This window comes from Crocodylus siamensis, chromosome 4 (assembly GCF_052110815.1).
Source record: "Crocodylus siamensis isolate JL-2025a chromosome 4, ASM5211081v1, whole genome shotgun sequence".
NCBI classification, from domain to species: Eukaryota; Metazoa; Chordata; order Crocodylia; family Crocodylidae; genus Crocodylus; species Crocodylus siamensis.
Genome location: NC_143398.1, coordinates 199,748,693 through 199,771,967, shown reverse-complemented (window position 1 = coordinate 199,771,967; position 23,275 = coordinate 199,748,693). Strand labels below are relative to the sequence as shown.

General features: G+C 38.1%; 1 protein-coding gene across 31 annotated transcripts in view; it reads right to left on the bottom strand.

The window, feature by feature from the left end:
* TTN (titin) overlaps nt 1-16,217 on the bottom strand; it is a 274,597-nt gene extending 258,380 nt beyond the window's left edge. For 27 of the 31 annotated variants that reach the window (XM_090045327.1, XM_090045341.1, XM_090045330.1 and 24 more), the window contains exons 1-11: nt 16,008-16,217; nt 14,001-14,104; nt 10,257-10,460; nt 9,154-9,441; nt 8,164-8,252; nt 7,826-8,070; nt 5,301-5,589; nt 4,897-5,049; nt 4,230-4,349; nt 1,614-1,748; nt 650-784 (exon numbers count right to left, since the gene is read on the bottom strand). In XM_090045327.1, the coding sequence (XP_089901453.1) occupies nt 650-784; nt 1,614-1,748; nt 4,230-4,349; nt 4,897-5,049; nt 5,301-5,589; nt 7,826-8,070; nt 8,164-8,252; nt 9,154-9,441; nt 10,257-10,460; nt 14,001-14,091 (1,749 nt within the window). In that variant the 5' untranslated portion in view covers nt 14,092-14,104; nt 16,008-16,217. The remainder of the gene's footprint in view (nt 1-649; nt 785-1,613; nt 1,749-4,229; nt 4,350-4,896; nt 5,050-5,300; nt 5,590-7,825; nt 8,071-8,163; nt 8,253-9,153; nt 9,442-10,256; nt 10,461-14,000; nt 14,105-16,007) is intronic. The other 4 variants (XM_090045333.1, XM_090045356.1, XM_090045334.1 and 1 more) reach the window with 3 other exon arrangements.
* Nucleotides 16,218-23,275: the final 7,058 nt, after the last annotated feature.

Below are 23,275 nucleotides of genomic sequence, written 5' to 3'. Positions count from 1 at the left end.
GTTACTTGAACATGTCACATCTGCAACAACTCTTTTCACCTGATTATGAGCTAGATGTATATGTTTTCTCTTGGTAGCAATTTCTTCTCTAGTTCTTGATACTGTGACTGGTTCTTTGGGTTTATCAGTGGCAATTATTGTTGGGACTATAGTAGTTTTCTCAGCTTCATGTCTTATCTGATTATTACAGCAGAAAAAGTTTCAATGATATATGGTCTCAAACAAAAAATAGGTGAACACAGGGAAAGGATGCTGGAATGGGAATGGGGACAGAAGACTGATGTTTTAGATCCTAACTGCACAGCTGATGCATAATGATTGTATTAGGTGGCTATTGATGAGTATTGTTACATCCTGAAACCTATTAAAATCAAATTCATTATTTATAGAAGAAGTTAAAATTAGGACAATAATAATGGTCAGTCAGAAGAGAATTGTGGTTGTTTTATTAATGCAAACTATTAGGAATGAAGGATGAAGTGAGTAGAACATGTTCTAGTTAATAGAAGTTATAAAAAGGTATAGCTTGAATATTTTTTAGGAAAAAATGGAAAATGTATAAATATTTAGTGTTTGCTGAGGGGAATATGTAGTTAATAGGGAGGATGTGATAAGAGAGCAAATATCATATTGGTAATACACTATTCACCTTTTCATGAGTTACACGCACTTGTTCTTGTTTGGTAGCAACTCCTTCTCTAGTTTTCAGTATAACTGGTTCTTTTGGTTTATCAGCAGTAATTACTACCTTTGGTACAGAAGGTTTCACAGTTTCCTTTCTTATCTGTTTTTATAGTAAAAAAAAAATCAATTATATATGCTTTCAAAATTATGGGATTTTCAGATGTTGAAATGTATGCAGTCAAAAGAGAGGGGAAAATGATGAACTATCACTTATACAGTGGAATAACCATTATGGCCAGATTCTAGCTGGTGTTGCATGAGCAAATTACATTCAACAAAGTTGCATTACATGGAATATACAGTGTATGAATTAGAGGAGATTTTGGTTTTCTATTAGTTCTACTCTATTCTGATTGAAACTGGCTAGCAGCTGAATAAAAACAAGTATATCTGTGATCAAACTCACTTCTGCAAGCTGATGGGACTACTTACAAAAATGCTAGTAATAGTTCTAGAATCAGGTCTGGTATAATCAATCTGTCCTTAATACAAAATTTCTAGTCAACCTCACTGGATCAAACTTCAGATGCTAATGAGTATTAGTTAACCCTGAGTGCTACTTTAATGAAACCATTATATTTTTTTACTAAAAGTCCACTTTACTACAAATGACACAGGTCATAATAAACCTCAAATGAATATGATGAACATGCTAGTAATAAAAGCCATAACACTGAAAGAAATACAGAGGACCAGGTCTTACAGTTCCTATGTAGTCAGACTTCCTATTGAAGTCAACTGGAATTTTGCTCACAATGGAAGTACTGGGCCGCTGTTTGAAACAGTTTCTTTATAAAATATTTCTACTTCTGAAGAAGTTATTTCTTTTGCTCTAATAAAAGCAAAGTGAAAATGTATAAGGAGTATTTGATGATGAAATAAATAGTAGGGATAACAATAATTTATCTATCTTTAATGGCTGTATTCACCTTTTCACGAGTGACAAGAACTTGCTCACGGGCTGAAATTTCTTCTCTAGCTCTTGATACTTTTTCTTCTTCTTTGGCTTTCTCAGTGACAATAACCACCTTGGGTATAGGAGTTTTCTCTGGTTCCTTTCTTATCTGATTTTTATCAAAACAAACAAAAAAAGGTTTTAATTGCATATTGTATCAAATACTAATCACATGACTCTTCTATAAAATTGGTAATAAAATTGGAATAATTGGAATCAAGAAGAAGGGAAAGGAGGTTAAATTCCATTGGGGATTCTTGTAGAAAGAAATGATTATGGCTTGCACTATTTGCAACCTATATTAGCTGTTCTTATTAGTATCACTGTTGCCTGATACTTAAAGGAAAACACTTGATTCTCAAACTATAGATTTGCAAAATCTGGTAACAATGATAGCAACTGTCTTTTATACAATTAACATACAGTTAGAAAAATAAAAATACAAATGCTTTATTCCATAGACTAGGTTCTTACTAAACAGCAGTAAGAATAAAAAACTGGGTTAGGAAAAACTGTTGTGTGAGGAAAATTCAGGATTCTGAATGCAAGTTTTTGGTAAATTTCACTTTGTCCAGTAGTTATATATGAATATACACAAGCTGTACCTCCCTAAGTAATGGTAGGTTTGTGATTTCTTTTCTTCAGTGCTCTAAAACCACATTACTCTTTACTCTCCCCAAATAATTTCCACTTAGTATTGATTTCATGTTTAGATTTTACCTATCCTTAGCACTGGATTTAGCTAAAGGATCTACCTATCCTTTAGCACATTGCTCTAAGGATAGGTAGAATCTAAATCCTGACCACAGCATTAGACTGCTTAAACTCCTCCCACTTGGTTGAGGAACAATCTTGTCTGGTTGTACTGGTTTGAAAATCAGAGAGTGCTGGAACTCAGAGACACCATTTCTCGGAAAGGAGGAGGAGCTTACTTAACTTCATATGTGACTCCCTGGAATCATTTGCAGCTAGAATGACGTAACACAAATAGCCCTGATCCTGCCAGCACTTACAGACATTGTTTATTTTATTCAGGTGAATAACTCTATTGACTTAAGAATCTACTGAATAACTTAGTCCTTGGGCCTGCACTGTTCAACATCTTCAGCAGTGACTTGGACGAGGGGGTGAAAAGCACCTTGTTCTAATTTGCAGGTGACACTACGATGTGGGGAGAAGTGGGCATGCTAGAAGAGAGGGACAGGCTGCAATTAGATCTGGACAGGTTACAGGGGTGGGCGGATGAAAACAAGATGGGATTCAATACTGACAAGTACAAGGTACTGCACCTAGGGAGAAAGAACCAGCAGCATACCTACAGGCCAGGGAACTCCCTTTTCATCAGCACAGAGGCAAAAAAGGATCTTGGTGTCATTATAGACTCCAAGATGAATATAGGCCGCCAATGTGGGGATGCAGTCAAGAAGGCTAACTGCACCTTGTCATGCATCCACAGATGCATCACGAGCAGGTCCAAGGAGGTGATACTCCCTCTCTATGCTGCACTAGTCAGGCTGCAGCTGGAGTATGCATCCAGTTCTGGACTCCGCACTACAGGAGGGATGTGGACAACATGGAGAAGGTCCAGAGGAGGGCCGCTCGCATGATCGGGGGCAGCAAGGCAGGCCCTACAAGGAGAGGCTACGAGACCTGAATCTGTTCAGCCTCCACAAGAGAAGGCTGAGAGGGGATCTGGTGGCTGTCTAAACTTGCCAAGGGGGACCAGCAGGCAATGGGAGAGTCCCTGTTCCCCCAAGCACTACTGGGAGTAACCAGGAATAATGGCCATAAGTTGATGGAGAGTGGATTCAGGCTAGATATCAGGATTGCTTCACAGTCAGGGCGGCTAGGATCTGGAACCAACTTCCAAGGGGAGTGGTGCTTGCTCCTACCCTGGGGGTCTTCAAAAAGAGGCTAGACAACCACCTTGCCAGGGTTATTTGACCCCAGCATTCTTTCCTGCCCATGGCAGGGGGTTGGACTTGATGATCTGCTCAGGTCCCTTCCAACCCTACCTACTTTGAGACTATGAGACTTCAGTAGGGCTACTCATGTGATCATATATATGCAGAATCAGGTTTTAAGTTAAACTAAATGCTTCTGATTTGTTAAAAAAAAAAAGCTTGAAATGCCTAATCTCAGTTTGAAATGCCTAATCTCAAACATTATTTTAATTAGGAATGAGCTCTTTCCTAATTTATCTTTTTCCCCAGCTTGACAGCAGGAAACCAATATCCTTCATAGAGGAAGCTGAGGAATTTTCATGGAAAATCAAGGGGGATTTCTTATTTTATAAATACAGTATTGGCATATTATCTAGTTATATGGAATGTAGAAGGAAAACATTGACATTATCCTCAAACTCATTCATTTAAAAGGTTCTCATCTGCCATACTCATATGGTATATGCTATCAAACTACTATCAATCTTTATATGAGAAAAGTAAAGATAAGTCCTCATCCAGAAAGAATTATGAGAGTGTTAGTAATGAAAACTAAGTGCATGTTTGTCCTTGATAATGGAGTATGAAGCCTACAGATGAAGTAAGGATATGGCAATGACTATCACATTGGAAATAGCTGCATTCACCTTTTCATGTGTGATGTGTATTTGTTCTTGTTTGGTATCAATTCTTTCTCTAGTTCTTGATATTATCTCTTGTTCTTTGGCTTTATCAGTGGTAACTACCACCATAGCTTCTTTTCTTACCTGATTTTTATAGCAGGAAACAAATAGACAAATAAACCATTGATTTAAAATTCACCTTAACACGTAGCAAAAATCAATTATTACCAAATAAAATAATAATTAAGAGGAGGAAAAAGGAAGTTGGGAAGGAAGTTTAGTGATGGGGGAACACCAGGAAAAATGTTATTTAAAGTTTAATTGGGAAAATTTAACTTAAATATTAGAAAAAACTTTGTAAGTAAAAGAACAATAGGTTATGGAATATACTAACAAGGGAAATGATGGGACTACTTTCACTTGACTTATTAAAAGAACAGAATAATCTCCCATTCTTTAGGAATGGATTAAGAATAATTAGTTCAATCTTTCCATGTTGTAAAGTGATAAACTACAAGTGATAAGCAGGTTGATCCACTAGCACTCCTTTATAATTCATATGGTTTTGTATCAGTAACACATGCTTTTGTGAAGCACTTAGTATCTTGTTAATTCTTCACAGTAAAATACATGCCTTGGTTGCATGTAGGATAAGGGTAAATTATTAAACAGCTCTATGCTGTACTTCTACCTGCTCCTGAACAGGTTGAATGTGTACTGTGGTCATTGCTGTCCTTTTAGCAGTCTGCTCTACAACACTTGGAAGTGGTTCTCTCACTCTGGCCAGGTCAACAGCAGCAACAACCGTAGCAACAGCTGCTGTTTTTTCACTGTCCTGTATGACCTAAATTAGCCACATTGAGAGACATTTTTTCATACATTGCATACACACAGAATAAGCACACAGCAACTACATGTACAGAATGCTACAGTCAAGGAATTATTTAAACATTTCCAGTGGAACTGTCTAAATAGCTCTTTATAAGCAAGAATTTACATACAAGCCTTCTCATTACATTTAGCACGTGCATTCAACAGTAGCACCTCAATACAGAGAGCATAAATAATCTTTCCAAATGTTAGCAGACACCTTACCTCTTTAGCACCAGCAGCTATTTCAGCGGCAGCAGCACCACTAATGGTCACCTGCTCTTGAACACCATATCGTCCTTCCCATCTTTCTTCGGTCCTTATTTGGGTGGCACTTGTTACTTTACTTTCCCTCATCCGTGCTTCAGCTGCAGCAACATAACCTTCTTGCTTCCAAGGAGGAAGAGCTTCAGCCCCAGCTGCTGCCATCATCTGTGTTTTGCGGATTGGAGATGGAGATTTCACATGCCTAATAGGTGAAGTGGAAAGTCCTCTTCCAGCAGGAGAAACAGACCTAATGAATAAGCATAACATTATCAGTATTAACTTTTAATTATCCCATAAGAATAAGCAGATATGTAACTTCCTATAGAATTGAACTAGGTCCTGAGATTCGCTAACCTATCCTACCGCCAGTACTTCAAAGTGGAACTGGTCAAAACATAAAAAGAAGTTCCCTTTTTCCTCCAATAAGAAAATTTTCAAGTTGAAATTTTTGACCAGTTCTACTTATAAGTTATGGTGCCAAGTTAGCAATTTTTGAAGTGATATGTATAAAAATTCAGCCAACTAATGACAGGAATATTGAATGACAGTTTAGAACAGCTGGGTTATTTAGAAAGAAAGCAAAACATTGAATTAATTTGTTACTATCAAGTTGTACACATTTTAGGATTATTCATATCACTTGTGCGAACCCACTTCTCTCCCTTCCTATTTCTTACAGCTTGTACAGCAATAGTTCTTCCTTGTTTTAAATTATACTGTAAGCTCTTTAGAAAAGACTGTGCCTTTCTATGTGTTCATGCCACTCTTTGTCCAGCGGATCTGTAATCCTGACTGGGTTTTTTGGGCCCTATCAAAACATAAATAATAAATGGGGGAAAACCATCCTATTCCTTTAATTTATTGACTATTAATTACTGAATGTCCTCAAAGTGCTTGGCACAAAACAAACAAAAAAATTTGAAGAGATTTCTTGCTTTTAATGTGCCATATCCATGCAACCATATAATTTGTGTGATTTATTTATCTTAACAATGAAGGAATAAGTGAAAATACCATGATTTATTTCACTCAGATAGGTACCTTTTAACTAGAAATGTACTAGGAATAATTAGTTCATATGGTCTTAAAGCCTGCCTTCTTCATAGCCTAGGAATTTTTAGAAAGGGCAGAAAGCTCAGTGAAATCCATCCAGTCCTACCTCTGTGTCTGCCCAGAGCTTCAGTGAATTCAGCAGTTTCCTGAGTACAGCAGCTTGTTTCAGAATTTGGACCCAAATCTTTTGCAACACTTTCTTTTATAAATCAAATCACCAAAGTGATAAATAAAACAAGGTTTCTGAACATGTATATGTTTTAAAAGTTCATTATGAATATTGAACAAATAGTTGCAAAATACTTTTCAAAATAAGATAACACTATTATTTAGATAGGTTCCCTCCCCAAGCAGAATTCTATAATCCAAGTATCCTGGAGCAAATATTTATAACAGAATTCTTTTAAACAGAACCTGAACCACTCAGGTGGGACCGCTACGGAGCGCTGACATAACGCTTAATTTTTTTCTATTCATTTTTCTAATCGAATTCAGTTTTAACTGATGTTTTTGAGTAAATATAGTGTATTTTTAACAAAGGGCTAGCCTGTGTGGTATTTTGAGTAGAGTATATCCTCTAGATGGCACTGTTGTAATATTTTTCTTGTGTTTATATGGCTTGTAGGCTATTTCTGGTTACTATACGTCCATTACTTTTTTGGTGCATGAAAAAAATATATTGTCATTGGGATGAAGCTTATCACCATAATGAGTGTAGTTACAAATATTTAATGGGACTTTGTGCTTATTACTCAGCTTACAAATACCCAGCTTCCTTGGTGTTAATGCTTGGTGCACTGGGGAGCTGAGGCAGCAGAAACAGAGATACTGTTTTTGCCTCTGTGCCTCAGTGCAGATACAATGGACCCTGTCACACTAGAGCTGTAGGCCTCACACTGTAGATCAGTACTTTCCTTCTACAAGCTGTTTACACATAAGATTTCTTCATAATTTTGCTTACTCTGCTTGTCTCTGCAAGAGTCACTCTGGAATCCTCAACCAACATAGTGAGTGACACATACCCATTCACAATTTTTGATTATTGATCTTTCCATTCTATATGCAACCTATTAAAATGTTTTTGCTCTTCTTTCAGTCCCCAGTACAGCAATTTTCAGTTATCAGCTGCTCAATTATTTTCTGTTCTAACTTTGCTCCAATTTTACATATAACAAAGAACAGAATCTTACCCAACATATTTTCTAAAGGATTTCCTAAACCTTCTCACATGGGATTGAGAATTTATAGGCAGAAAACAGAATACTTCCAGTATGGTTCTGACAACTGTATAAAATTAAACCAACCATCAGAGCAAGGCCACATTCTTCTGTTTTATACTCTGCTTCTAGTTTGCAGCATTTTTATTCTCTGCATTCTGGTGTTACTGACGGAACAACTCAGATCTTTCTTTAAAACTTTACGTGATTTACCTGACTGGTGATGGGGTTGGTGCTCTAACATGTCTTACAGGCGATGGAGACTGCCTAACAGGAGATGGTGACTGCTGTCGTGCCATATGAACTTTTGCAGCAATTATTGGTGGAGTTGGTGATTTTGATGAAGGTCTAGGAGGCATTCGTGGAGGTGCCTTATGTGGGAGCTGTTGCCCTGTAGTACTGTCTATGACCATTTCAACAGTTGCAAGTGATCTGGCATCAAAGTGGGCTTCTATCTTCTACAATGAAAACAAGGGTACAGTTTGTAAGATACTTGAGCATCAATATCAATAGCTGCATATTTTAAACAGAATTTTCTTTGTAAAACATACTTTTTCAATTCTGGCTTGTCTTGTTTCTGAAATCTGAGCAGTCGAAACAATTGTCTTTGTCTTTTTAGCGGGCACTGCTTCTTCCTCGCCTAGTAGAAGGAAAAACATGAACTGTCAGGAAAAATATATGTAGCAATAAACAATGAGTTTCAGAAGAAACAAACACACAATTTTAATTATATAAGAAGCAGCATATGCAAACACTAGAAAGAATTAAACAGACATCTGTTTTCCGTGCCGTATCTATAGACAAATAACTGTGGAAATTGTTAAAATGAGATTAGGGGTTGTGTGTGTGTGTGTGTGTGTGTGTGTATAACCATGTAATTAGGATAAAAAAATTAGAAAGTTTATTAATTATATAAGTGTTGGAATAGTTGATTCAGAATCATTCCAGGATCTCAAATACATATACTCTTAGCGTGGAAATCTTATTTATTAAAGGCCCAAGAAATAATGCCTTTGATTTATTTGTTGCCTGTCTCTCACTAATTGCTCTAATGAAGGGTCATAGTCAAGTCAGAAAATGAACCCCACACAGACTGATCTTGCAGTAATAGCACACAACTATCTTAAGTCAATAGGAATTTTTCTCATTAAGCACTCCAATATTTGGCCCAATGGCAATATATTTAGGACCTTGCTTTTGGAAGATAACTACTGGATATTCCATAGAAAAAAAAACCAAAATAAAAAACAAATAAAAATACTCCCAATCAATACATATTTATAATATGTACATAGTATTTATATTACTCAAAAGTGTCTGAGACAATTTTGTATTAAATGTAGAAAATGTCCTTTTACTCCCAAAAAGAAGCTGTTCTGACTACTTTCACTTGGGAGTAATTTTTTACAGCCAAGTTATAAATTCTTGAGAAACAGGTTATTAAGGAAATTGTTGATATTACACTAACCACAGCGGTACATATTAAACTATAATAATTTACGTGTTCGTGTTTTCATGGCTCACAACCTAAGCTTCATTACCTTGAATCAGCAATTCAGCTGTTGAAGTAGCTCGGCCTACGCTATTTGTGGCATTTACTGAGTAGGTTCCGGAGTCTTCAGGATAAGCTTCTGCAATTATTAAACTGTATAGGTCTCCTTCTTGTAAAATTTGAAAATCGGGGGAACTTTGAATTTCTACTCCATCCCGATAGAACTTCACCACAGGTGTAGGGATTCCAGTCACTCTCACGTCAAGTCGAACTTGACTTCCTTGTCTTGCTGTCGTGCTCTGTAGTCGTTGTGAGAAGTTGGGTGGTGCTGTTTCAGCTACAGTTTGATTGGAACAAAACTTTTAGTGAAAAGAAATTTTGGAAGAGGTAAATGCTAATACTAGACTCATTCTTAGCCTTTGAAGCATTATCAAATACACTTATACACAGACTGCTGATTCTCCTTATTTCTCTCCCCAGTGCTATTGATACAGAAGACTACTACCTTGTCCAACATTAAAAAAAGAAAAAAGAAAACCACTTTCTTGACAACACTTATTCTTAATTCATGCGTAAAAGCCCTGATCCAGCAAAAGTAAAAGCCCTAATTCAGGTAAGGACATTCATGGGCATCAGTTTGCTTACATCACCAAAGTTGCATATGTATAAGCATTAGCAGCATAAGGACTAAAGGGATAGTTGATTTTTCATTCATGTAAGTAGTTTCATGAAAGACTATAAGGAGACTAGGCCTGCAAATCTATTCACGGGCAAAATCCTTATTTTTACAAGTAGTTCCACTGAAGTCAATGGGACACTTGGTTTGAGTACAGCCTACTCTTGAGTAAAGATCTGTAGATTAAGAACAGGTATCCAAGGAAAGGTTTATAGGATCAAGTTCACAGTTCATCCTGCTAGACCCTAGCAGCTAGAGGCTGAGTGCTGCCTATGCCTATAAGGAATCTGCAAAGAAAGTATATATTGAAGAATTTGTGTGGGGGGGGAAGAGATTGATTATGACCAAAAATTTTGATTTGCTCCTTCTCCCTTGGCTGTACGGTTCAAAACCCTTATTTTTGTGTCTTTTTTTTAATCTGGGCTTGGAATTTTTTGCTTTAGCTTATTTGCTGTCCTGAATTACTAACACCATACCTGTGACAAGTAGTTCGGCGGTGCTAGTTGCTTGCCCAGATCCATTGGTGGCTTGTACGGTGTATCTTCCACTGTAGGTTGCTGTCACGGCGGGGATCACGACTTTAGCGCGGCCATCACTAAAGGAGATCTGCACGCCGGGCAGAGTTGCAGCAGAGAGAACCTGGCCATCCCGATACCAGCTCACCTCAGGAACTGGGAAACCTACAGAAAGAGGAAGGCAAGAAAGATTGTAGCATTGTGACAGACTCCCCCCATCCCAAATGCCTGTTTTGTATAGGTCATAAATTGTAGCTGGGGACAAGAGAATCACAACATTCAAACAACATCCTAATACAGAGACCTTGGCAACATACCCATTAATCCCAATGTGTTGCATTAAGAAATCCCCAGTGAGTAGCCTCTGGTATTTGAAAGTTCAGAGACTTTCATTGGACTGAGTTGCGTTTAGGAATTATGAGACGGATTAATAAACTCCTGAGAGCTCGCACATCTGTGTACTAGTACATTGGTTCCTTGTAACACATTTAGGAAACCAGATGTGAACTGGAAACTCAAACTGATTTACAGGGGTTGCCCTCCTGGTTAATAAATTTAGGAAATAAAGTTACTACTGAGAGCGACTATTGCAACAGTTAAAATCAGAGTTACCTGCATTTCTTAATGGAGAGGCTGATGTCAAAGCTTGGTGGAGAAAGCTATGCTGGGCCCTTACTGTTCTATTTTACCATGTTCTTTGGGGCAATCCCTGAAGAAAGGCTCCCTTTTTTAGCAAGGGGGTTGACGTACAGATGCACTGAGTACCCCGCTTCAAATAGTAGCTTCAGAAATTATAGGAAAATCCTATTCCTAGCACTCAACTCAGGTAACTCTATTGAGCATTGAGGGATTTCTGTGAAGGGGGAAAGACTCCACCTCCCTCAGTCACAAAGCAGAAAATAACCTGCTTTGTGGAAGCTCAAGTCATAAGCAACTTCCAGGGCTCGAGAGCATCCATACACTTTCCTACTCTCTTGTATGAGTGGTCATGCAGGGAGCCCCTGTAATGTTAGTTTCTGCATAGTACTATGTTGTGTATTTGCAATAGCTTTTCCATCACATAGTGAATTTCCAAACTGTACCACATCCATTGCAAAAAGGCCCTTTACATGCCTTTGAGGAAGATCTGAGACTGCACTTTGCAGACTTGCTCTACAGCTGCTGTTTCATTCTCTAGATTTGCATTTTATGTCATTTTATAGATGTAATTAAACACACACCATTGATTTGGTGTAGTTCATTTTTGACTGATTGGTTTGAGATTTTATTTTTACAAGCACCAAGCATTCAAAATTCTTCTGGACTCCAATTGAAGTTACTGGTTATCAGCAGATCTGCAAACTGGATTCAAGGTATCAAATCTCCCATACTGCTTCTGAAAATTTTGCCCCTTGTTTCTAATTTTATTTGAATGGAATATTGCATAGTGACTGGGCAAGCCTCTGTGTGTGTGTGTGTGTGTGTGCTTGCTCTTCATCAAGGTTAGATTTTCTAAAATGATTTATCATGTCAGGGTGCCAAAAATCCAGGCAACCAGTATTAGAAATTGGTCTGGAAAACTGGAATCCATGTTGTCAAATTAAAAAAAAATACACAGCTGGAGGTTGAGATACACAACTGAGGTTTATGAGGATACAAGTTAGAGGTATTTAGGTGTACGCTACGTGGATCAGATATTGTGTGTACTGATGCCAAACTTAGTACAAATTGAACTAAGCAGAGTCCAAGTTAACTCTTTATAAAGGAATGGAACGTTTTAATAATAATGTAGACATATCTACAGAGAGGTGTGTAGTCAAAATGCTGATGTGACCACAGTTCTTTGACCATGACATTTACTAACTAGGTCTATTTCATCATTTCCCATATGCCATGGCCATTTCTGAACAAGATGTTGGCTGCTCTGACACTTACTGGGTGCATCTACACATGCGCTTTACTATGGAGTTGACTAATTAGCTCCATAGTAAAGCATTACTGTCTACATGTGTGCCCCTATTGGGATACAGTAAATAATTAATTCTACTGTAGGACAGCACTGTCCTGTACAAGTACTATCCTACAGTGGAGTTCTTTAGTATGCTAACACACATATAGATAGTGACCAGGGCTGGCTGGGGCACAGGAGTGCTACATTGTGGAGGCTGCCTGCTGGCTAGCCCTGCACTGAAGCACCCTTGTGCCCCATCCAGCCCCTCCACAGGACATAGAGCCAGAATGGAGTATCTCTGTGTTGGCACAGTAACCCCCCCCAGACTCCTGCCAGCTGGGGGTGCTCCACCCCAGCTCAACGTGCTGTGGTCCTGATCACACATGTAAATGCTGCACCCAGGAGCAATAACCTCCAGCATGAACTACACTGGAGCTTGTTCAGGTGTATTAATAGCATGCGTATATGCACCCACTGTGATTAAGCCATAGCTTTTGTGTGGGTCTTTATGTATTCTGTATACTGAGTCTGATTTGCTGGGTATTTTCAGCATGTTACTGCCTTAATAATGTGATACTTAATTCATAGTCTAGTACAAATATATAATTATTTATTCACATTACAGACTGCAAGGCTATATCTTCAGGTGTTTATTAAGCACTTCTTTCATACTATCAGATTACTTGTGCTCTTCATATTCAACTTGCAACTCTACATTCATTCTTGACTTAAATATAAAATGGTTATATTAATACACCACAGCATGCTTTTTTGACCAAAGTTGTCTGCTTCTCTGCCGGATGCCTGAGGAAGGGTACTGTGATACTGAAAAGCTTGCCTCTGTCCATACCAACCATGCAGTTGGTTCAATGAAAGGTATCACCCACAAGAATTCCTCCCTTGACAATGGCATTCTTTACCATTTCTCCTTAGTCACTGCTCATGTATTGATGCTGCTCCTGAAACAAAGTATTGGCTGTTCTGACACTTGTGCCTCTAGGGGGTGTATGGGACTTTCAGCAACCAGAGCATAACTCATAGGGTATTTTTTATTATGTGTTTAGTACAACCTAAAGATGTCCCCTCATTTTGATAGTGTGACACAACTTAAAAATGAGGGGACATCTTTAGGTTGTACCACAATCTGTTATCCAATCTTGCACTATGACTACCCAGGGTTATTTACCACATTTAGTGGGTATATGGGCACAAATTTTGTGCTTAATCCATGTTAGGCAACTGAAGTCCTATAAATGCAAAACGGAACCAGCATGCCCAGAACAATATCACGGAAGAATCTGAGCCCTTCAATTTTGGGTTAGTATAGCCATTTTCACAGATGATCTCTTCAATCTGTCTCCTCTCAGTTGATGAATTTAGTCTCAGTACACTCATCCCAAGATTCCTCATTAACACAGTCTGCACTTTTCTGTCTAGTTCTTCCACTGGCTAGTTAACTGGTACCCAGTTCTGCTTCTTCTGAAATCAGTGAGAATTTGGTCACTGACTTCAATGGCAGGAGAACTTGGATTTTATTAAGAATCTTCAAAACGTTGCACAATACAACTGCTGGAATCTGAAAGCATTCTATAAAGAAGGATAAAGTATTGAAAAATATAACTAGGTTCTGTCAATGCTCTCTAGTTTGCATATATTTACCAGACTATCTAAATAATTGAAACAAAGAGTATTTACAATTATCTTGCACTGTATAAATGTGTTTCAAAGAGTCGGGAAAAAGGAATGAAGAGTGTGAGAATGGATTAAAGCCTTACCACTAATATGAGCCTCAAAGGTTGCGGCACTACCCTCCAGTGCCACAACACTTTGTAGCGGCTGCGTAAACGTTGGTGCTTTCGTTGCCATCTTGACAGGCACTCTGAAAACACAAAAACATAATTAGATATCAATGGTCAAATTCTTTAAAGTTGTCACTTTCCACATTTCTTCCTCTTTCCTAGTGCTCAGTTACTTTTTTGACTTTCCATGGTACAGAAGGATTTTTCCTGCTCTGGTCTAAACCATATTGGCCTGCTAGGCTTAACTACTGAAGTCACTTTAGGAAACCTAAATTTGACAGTTTAGCAGTGTTTAATGTTTCTATCTGTAGAGATGCTTCTGCTCCAACTTGTCAGTAAAAAGTTCCTATCAAATTTAGTGGAGCTAGATCAAGTCCAGTTACCAAAACATGGTATCAGGAGTCCAGGTCCTACTATTTTGCCCCTTTCTAAAGCATGACCTTGTGTGGGTCACTTAGACTTTCTGTGTCTGAAGAACCCTATCACCATTTCACTCCATCTCTTTTGTTTAAAGGATAAAATAATCTTTATTTGTACATGTGAAAGGGGATGGGGTTGAATTAAAAATATTCTGCAAGTACAAAACATCATCAATAATATTCAGGGAGAGCAGAATCAGGCCTTTACATGACAACTTTAAAGGAATACAGAGACTTATTTGGCTTTGAATAATTAAAAATGTCTGGGAGACTTCTGTTTAAAGGCTTATGGCAAGTTGTGAATATTTAACTTATGCAAAAAAAATGGTAGCAAAGATGCAGATAATATTCAATTGTTTCTTAGAAAGTAGCTCCATGGAATTTGGCATATGGAATAGCTATCTTTGAAATGTGAGCGTGGGTATATGGAGGCCACTGACACTGACAGCTTGAAGAACTGCAGGTGGGAAATCTGAAAGAAAAATAGTTCTCCTGCCCTTTCTATTTAAAACAATAGCTTCTGAAATAACTCACTGAACACCATGGGAAAGAAGTTATTTTGTACATTATAATAAGCTCTATTTTGAATTGCACATCAAATGAAAATGAATTGTATTTGCATATTTCAAAAAGTTAGGTAAATGTTACATTTGAAAAAGGGTAACATTTTCACATTCTGTATTGAATTTATTTGAGTTTTTTAATTTGTGAAAAAATGTATTGTTTAAATAAATTGTAATTTAGTCTCAGGATGACAACTTGCAAAAGTTACAAAAACAGTACTGTACAAATAATGTCCTTTTATATTTATTCTATTGCTATCTATTGAATTATAGTTCAAAGATATCAGGATCAGTTGAGACATCCCAAAATAATTTTGATTTAAATAAACGCTATGAAAGCCCGTATAAAGTATTTTAAAACTCCAAATATAGAGGGAATCACTTAAGTAAGTATAATCAATGTTGAATTCAGCAAACGTTAAAATATCTCTTTCAGTAGGCAAATTTCAGTGAATAAGAATTTGATCTTATAAGGCTTTTGTAGAATTAGGATTAAAAGGTATGCATCTGAAATGTCAGCTTCCAAAATTAGCCTTCCCAGCTATGACTGACAGCAGACAAGTGTTCTAGAACTGCAGTGTAATTGATACCTTAGCAGTTGATTCCCTTAAAAAGTCATCAGTGCTTAGCTGATACCATATACATTTTATCAGAGCTATTCTTGGAGCTTCTCAATTTATCTGAGAGTAACAACCTTGAACACTCAAACGACTTCATTAATTAACCCAACATTTCCATGCAAATTTTAAATCCTAATTTAAATCTTTTTTCCTATTAAATGTATTTGTAAACTTTTTAGTTGAAGGTTATCACAACACACATTCAGAAATCATTTGTGCATATCTTGTGTCAGAGAACTTTAGTCCTCAGTATCTACAGACCACTCTCATTATATACCCATACATACATATATGCACATACATACATCCTCCCAGAATAATTAATGACTGACAAAGAAGTGGAGTTAGATAGAAGCGTTCTATCGAAAACATGCTACTAACCTGATTTCTCAGGAGTGCCTGAGTGGGCTAAGCCCAAACGAAAGCTTCTTAAACGACACCCTTATCCAGAGTAAGTTTTTAGACAATCCCAGCATGAGAATGGATGAGCCTCTAATAAAAGAAAAGACAAAACTACACGGTTTTGACACATGTAGTTTTGCTTTTCTTTGCAATCCCTACACCCGAGGCGAGGCGGGGAATGCACGACTGCTCAGAAGTGCCTAACATAGTTGTTTTACTTTATATACCCCAGATCTGCTGACAGCTATGCATCATCATGTCAGTGCCACTTCTGATTGGTTTCTCAAAGAAAGCATTATGGGAGAGGAGATTCACTTTGTACAATCATACACCACCTGTTAGTTTGATCGACATTGCTAATTCTGGCAGTATAGAAGGGACTCACTGAGGAAATGAACAAGTATGTTCACAATACATTCTATTTTAAAAGGCTACCATTTTACTGGCTATTGCTACAGAGTTAAGTCAAAAGTATGAAAGGTTAAAAAAAAGCAAAAAGGGACAATATGTTATTTAACAGCGCAGACACCAGGTAAGTTAGTAATAGTTCTGTCAGTAAGATCCAATCTTACATTCTTTTCTCTTTCCATACAACCAATAACCAGATACCAAATGTATCTGTCAATCACTAGCTCAAATAAGTAAATTGATCTCATATATGTGGCCTTATGTTGTTAGAATATATTGTTTCATTTTTAAAAAAAGATTATAATTTCAGAGGATTTAGCTCAGGTAGATTTGGCTCTTTTGTTACCACTTAAATCTTTTAATTGAGGCTTGGATATTTCTTACCCTGGATTCTTGGGGAACATGAATGCCTGAAGTGCAGAAATCTGAACTTCACACAAGTGCATAAACACTTAACAATTACTGCAAGTGTCAGATTTTAACCATCCAGGGTCTGGGACAGAAGTTGCATAGACCGGTTTAACCCAAATCAGCTAAGCCTGATGCTACATTCAACCAAGTTTATCTTAAACCAGTTTCAGCCGTTTTGAATATGCTTTATGTGCACTGAACTTCCATTCTGTTACAGGTTTACACAGTTTCTGATCACTCAAACCGGTTTATGTGTAACTTCTGTCCCGAGCCTAAGTGCCTGCTCAGCCAATCTTCATTTTCTTTCTTGCTAACATGGTACATAACCAGGCCCTGATTCAGTCAAACACTTAACACACATACTTAACTGGGTACTTGAGCTACTCATGGTCTTAAAACTAAGCATGTACTAAATGCTTTGTTAGAGGACTTTGGTATTTTATGCCCTCAAAAATACATAATAAAAAGGCCATAGGTAAATATGTGTTCATGGTGCACATATGTACCCTAGCCTTGTAAAGGGAAGTGCAGGGGGTGGGAGCAGGACTAATCTCTTTTATGTCACATCTCTCTTATCAGTAGACCATACAGAAAGATCTTTGCAAGCATTAAAACCCAAATATGAAGTTGGAGGCAGTGACAAATAGATGAAAAACTCTCCTATTAACCTCACGAAGGTTACTTATAAAAGAAAACAGGCTAAAATTTTTGGATATCCTCACGGTTCAATTTTGAAAACAACTACGAAGAGAGGATCTCCACTGGCAGCTTTGTTAAGGGAAGCTAAAACATATCATTGCTAGCGTGCTGGAGGAAGGAAAGCTTCTGAGATATATGGTCCCTGCTTGGATGGATAAGCACTGCAGTTTGTAGGTTGCAGGGCATGAGAAAGTACAAATCTCTTATCCTTAGGTGAATCTGACGGACAACACAGAGGGGAGCTTCACACAGTTTTCCTTCCTTTGGTCCATTCTAGTGATGCTTTCTATAGATGGGGTTGTTCTGGCCTTCAGTAAGATGTCAAAGTTTAGATCATTCTTGCTGCAAAGTAGAAACTAGAATTAGTATAGCCTAGTAATTTAGTAATTTACTTGACAATGGCTGGAAGACAGGCTACTGATTCTATAATTAGTCTGGCCATTAGTATTAAGCCTTGCATATGCTTACTTCACTCTGGAGTTCTACCAGCAAAATGTTGTAGACTAGGCCCCAGGGGGGAACTAATTTTTATAGATCAGCTTTCCTAGGATAATATGTAGCAAGCCATGATGAAGAGGTGGAGAAACCAAGCTGGCCTTCAGCATTGGGTGTGTAATATACAACAAATAGCCATGTCACTGTAAATAGCATGAGGGATGAATTTTTAAAATAGAATTTAGGGCGCTTCTAACACCATCAAAGAAGTGTGCTACTCAAACATGGCAGGCCCACTCTGCCTGTGATACAAACCAAAATGAACGTAATCGTGTTGCCTTAACATGGCACCAAGTACTTGCTGATTTTGCTATTGTAAACTAAGTGAATATTTACACCATCAAAGGCCGTGCAAAGGACTGTGCCCAAAAGTGAGCTTATTGGCAGAAGCGTGGCACCATGCTAAAGCAGCACCATTACATCCATTTCCCCTGTATTTGTGCAAGTGGTAAGTCTGGTGAAAAAATCTGTGTGAAAAAATATTGTGTATTGTCTGCAGATTTCTCTGTCTTATTTTTTTAAAGGAAAGGATTAATTGTGATTGTAAGTAAAAAAAATATTGTCGCATGGAAATAATTTTTAGTTACATAAATGCACACATTGTCACCTTTCAAAGCCATGAAATTTGGCCAGGAGGTCAAAGAGGATGAAAATCCTATCAGGACAATATTCCTTCAAAAATATCTATAAACAGTGCCATAAATAAGGTGGGTGGGAGAAGGAGGGGAGAGGGGGCAGTAGCCATGACCAAGTCACAAGCCCCAAGTAGATTTGTTGGGTGTTACAAAAATAGCAGCCCAGCTGCAGCTGCTGCCTTGCATGCTGCCATTTCTACCCAGGGTGTAGAATTGCCCAGTGATGCCTCTGTTCATAAATATTGGAAGAAACTAAGAGTTTACAACTAAATACATGAAGAAAATACTGATATTTTTCTAAACTATTGAGCACATTTTAAAGATAAGCCTTTTCAGTTTCCTGCTCTCTCTCAGAAGTTTGACACTTGCATTTGTTCATTGTTGTCTCCGTGTATGTCCAAATGAGTTCAGACATTCTTAGTGCTCTCCTCATTTCTTTCCCAACTGTGAAATCAGAAGGGATTATTTTCTATGCAAATATGCATCGTACTTTCTCCAGAATTACCGTTAACCTCTTTGCAAATTGCATATGTAGTAAATCGATCTAGTGCAGTACAGAATAACTACACTATAGATAGAAAAGAAAAAACTTTTGCCACAGTAGTGGGTGTGGGGTAGCATGTACAATGCACTGAAGTCACTATCTCTGGTCTATACCTGGACTGAAGGATCAAACAAAAAGCCAAACAATATTATGAGATAGAAAAGTTATTTTTTTTCTGGACACTAATGCAATACATTGGTTGCCATGAAAAAGTCAAAAGGACTACAATTATTTACTGTTTAAGTGAATGGAAAAACTGTGTGCTAAGGTTAGCAAGTCCTGATGGATCAAATGTAAGGAGTATTCAACAGAAAAGAATGAAGAAAAAATGAGTAACCAATGAAAGCGTTTGACAAATATTCACTTCTTTTATATTTCTTCCCTTTATCTGTAGTTTCTTAATTAAAAAACAAACATACCAGGAAATCAATTTGGGATAGCTCCTCAGCTTTGAGCTTCTTGACCCTTAATAGTGGCATTCCCCGAAGTACCTGCATTAGCACCTGCTCTCGCCAAGGTTAGTGATAAAAATCACCCTTGACCTCTCTGCTCCCAGTGCAGTAGATGCTGCACATTTCTGAAAAATCCACTCTTCATAAAATAAACTTGGATATTAAAACATTACTTTTTAAATCCATTAAATACATACAAAAACTATATTAGAAGAGCATTGAAACAGCAAATAAAACACTTGGGCTGGAGGAGATGGTGATATTAAAAGTTGCATTCATGATCTGGGCTGCATACAGACATGGGTTTCTATCTGCCCAGAATTCCTCACAAGATAACCTTGGGTAACAGACATTTTGCAGTTGATATAAATTGTAATATCTCTATTTATTCTGGAACTCTTACAGTTTACACCAGCTGAGAACCGGTCTCTTTGTTCCTTTAAGAAAAAAGCATACCCTATTTCTTAGATTAAACCATAGGACAGAATGTTACTTCCTTTTAACTCTGGGATAGTATCTTGAAGAAATGGGTATTTCTGTGCACACTGGACACATGGTTACACACTATTTCCCAGATTATACAGTAATATATTTGATCTTTAGTTTAATAAACAGAAAGTTTTGTAAAACTGACAAACCACAACGAATTTTAACCAGAACTACTATATGATCTAAGCAGTGTATCCCTCATGAACTTTGCTAACACCTACTAGAATGGGCCAACAAATATATTTTTGTATTTTCCTCTCTTCATCCTAGCAAATGGCTGAACTTTACTCTCTCCAAACTTTCTAAAAATATTCACGCACAGACTCAAATTCAATAAGATGAATTCCAGTGCAAGAGAGGGCTGTTGTTGTTGTTTGGGAGTCATAAGCAATGCAATGTCTGTGGTCTTAATCAGAGGTGGTTTTGAACAGGGCACTTACAATAAAACTCTCACAGAAAAAAAAAAGGACAGAAACACAAACAGCAGTAGGAACACACTTTCCACATAATCATTGCCTTTCTAACCTCAGCAATCTACCAAACACCTTTAAAAGGTGATTTTGGGAACCAAAATTCAGAAAATGGATTGACACTAGGAATTAAGGACTAAACACTTACATTGACTTTATGGCACACTACAATCTACCTGAGTCCTGAAATTCTCCTTTTATACTACAGGTGATAATGACTCTGCTCCCTTTTGATAAGTCTTGATCTTCTTTTCTTCTGCTAATTGTTTGTTTCCTACCCCTGGAAATTTCTCCCTTCTCCAATTTCACAGCTCTACTGACTGTCCTTAATCTTGGTTGTATATGCTTTCCCCCTCAGACTTGATGAAGAATGGTTTGTGTTTAAAAGTGTGTCTAACTTTACCTAACAATGCAGTAGGTCCAATAAAAGTTACTACCCACAAAAATCCTTACCTCTTGCATAATTTCTAGACCATCACAACTACAACATCACTCCAGCTCTACTAAAACAGAAACTGTTTCTAGCCAGAGGGTTACCTTAGAGTAGTTTATTTTCCTACCATGTGAGAAAGCAAAGTTTCAAGCCAATGGCTCCCACTCCCCAGTCTTTGATGTAGAAATGTGAGAATGATGATGGTGATGGAAACAGATGATGTGGGTTATGATGATGATCTTCATTCGTTGTACATTCTAGCAAACAGCGAAGGAGAGATACAACCTCCAGGGCAGATGTTTACATTTTCTGCTGAAAAGATACTGCCACAATGTAAGGAGTTGAAATAGGAAGAGCAAATGAAGCCCTGAATAAGAGAGCAACTAGGAACACATTTTAAATCCCTGCTCCCTCGGATAGGCTTCTCAGCTAGGAGGGGGTTAGTCTCGAGATCCTATCATATCCTTTTCTTCTCTAATTTATAGGATTCTGCAATCAGTTCAGGCATGTTCATGGTTGGAAGAGAGATTATGTAAGCAAAAGAAAATAATTGAAATTACTGTGGCGACTTACTCCAACTTGAGCATAAATTTGGTACCTGCACCATGCAGCTAACAACATTTTCACGATTAGATATTGCACAGTAACATATGTGTAGACATCTAACTGTGTGGTAACACTGTGTGTGTGGACTGACATGGGACTAGCTTTAGTCCCAAGTCATCAACACACAGTGTTAATGTGCTTTAACACCTGCACATGTAGATGCTGGCTTATTCCTGCTTACTGCACAGAAACTTACTGCGTGGTAAATTTAAGCTGGCATAATTGCACTTATAGACATGCCCACTGTTTACAATTTAGTGAATAAAATTTTCAGATGAAGAATTCATTGACTGAAGATGAATTAGTCAATGGGACTTACAGCAGTTAGGGTTTTGCCATCATTCCTTTTTGAACGAAATCAACTAGCTTTGAAAGATAGAAAGTAAAAAATATTACAAAGCTAGTACAGCAGAAACACTACTTCTATCTATTATATTTATGTGCACATAGATACATTCTGATGACTGTCAGGGACCCAAAAAAAACTCCATTGACTTTGCCATGCTATCATCAGGCAAGTGATTTATTTGATCAGTTAAAGACATTAGGTGATTTTTATTTCAGCTCATTTTCTCACTGGTTATATTTGCTTTGGAGTGAGTTCGTCAGGCTTCATTTTCCTATGCTTTTAGACAGAGACAACTGCCGATGAGTTATTTAGTTCCCTTTTCTGCAAGGATAAAGATTATATGACTTTATTCTGCTGAAAACCCTGTTTTAGAAACCTGAGTGAGACTTGACTGGTGCATAGGCCTGGTACTGGCCCAAACAAATATTTCCTAAGGCTAAGTACAGAAGTACAGACATTCAAAAAGCCTGGGGTGGAATTATTCTAAGTTATATGGTTTTCTGCAGTTCTCCGTGAGGTGTAGTTTAGATTGCAATGAATAGGACACACATTTGCCCTTCTGAGGGGAGAGGGCAAAGGGCAAACTTGGACTGGGCTCCACCATTTTTAAAACATTCAGTGTATTCCAAACTTCTGTGGGGTGTGAGTGTGGGGTGAGTGAGTATGTGGGTGTGTGTGTATAAGTGGGTTTGGGTTGGTATGGGGTTTGTGGGGGGCGGTGTGTGTGGTGGGAGCCTGGATGGGGTGTGTGAGGGGGTGTGGGTGTCTGCGTGTATGGCAATGCAAGGGTGTGTGTGGGTTCCTGTGTATGATCGGGGGGTGCTTGTGGAACTTACCCTATGAACACACATACAGTGTGATTCCCCCATTACACACTCACACTGTGTGCTTCCCCCACTACATAAGCACCCACACCCACTCTGTGCTGTCTCCAGTACACCCCCACCACACCCACTGTGTGCTCCCCCCGCTACACCCCCCTCCCACTCCTGGCCCTGGGGTACTACGTGGCCCGCCCCCCTTCCTGGGGGCCACATGGTGCTGGAGCAGCTACGTGCAGGGAAAGCAGCTGCAGGCAGAGGCTTCCAGGTGGAAGTGGAGTGGGGTGGGGCTGACTTTTCTCCTGACTCCTGCTGGCTTCATAGTTTCATAGTAGGTAGGGTTGGAAGGGACCTGAGCAGATCATCAAGTCCAACCCCCTGCCATGGCATGAAAGAGTACTGGGGTCAAACAACCATGGGAAGATGTTCATCTAG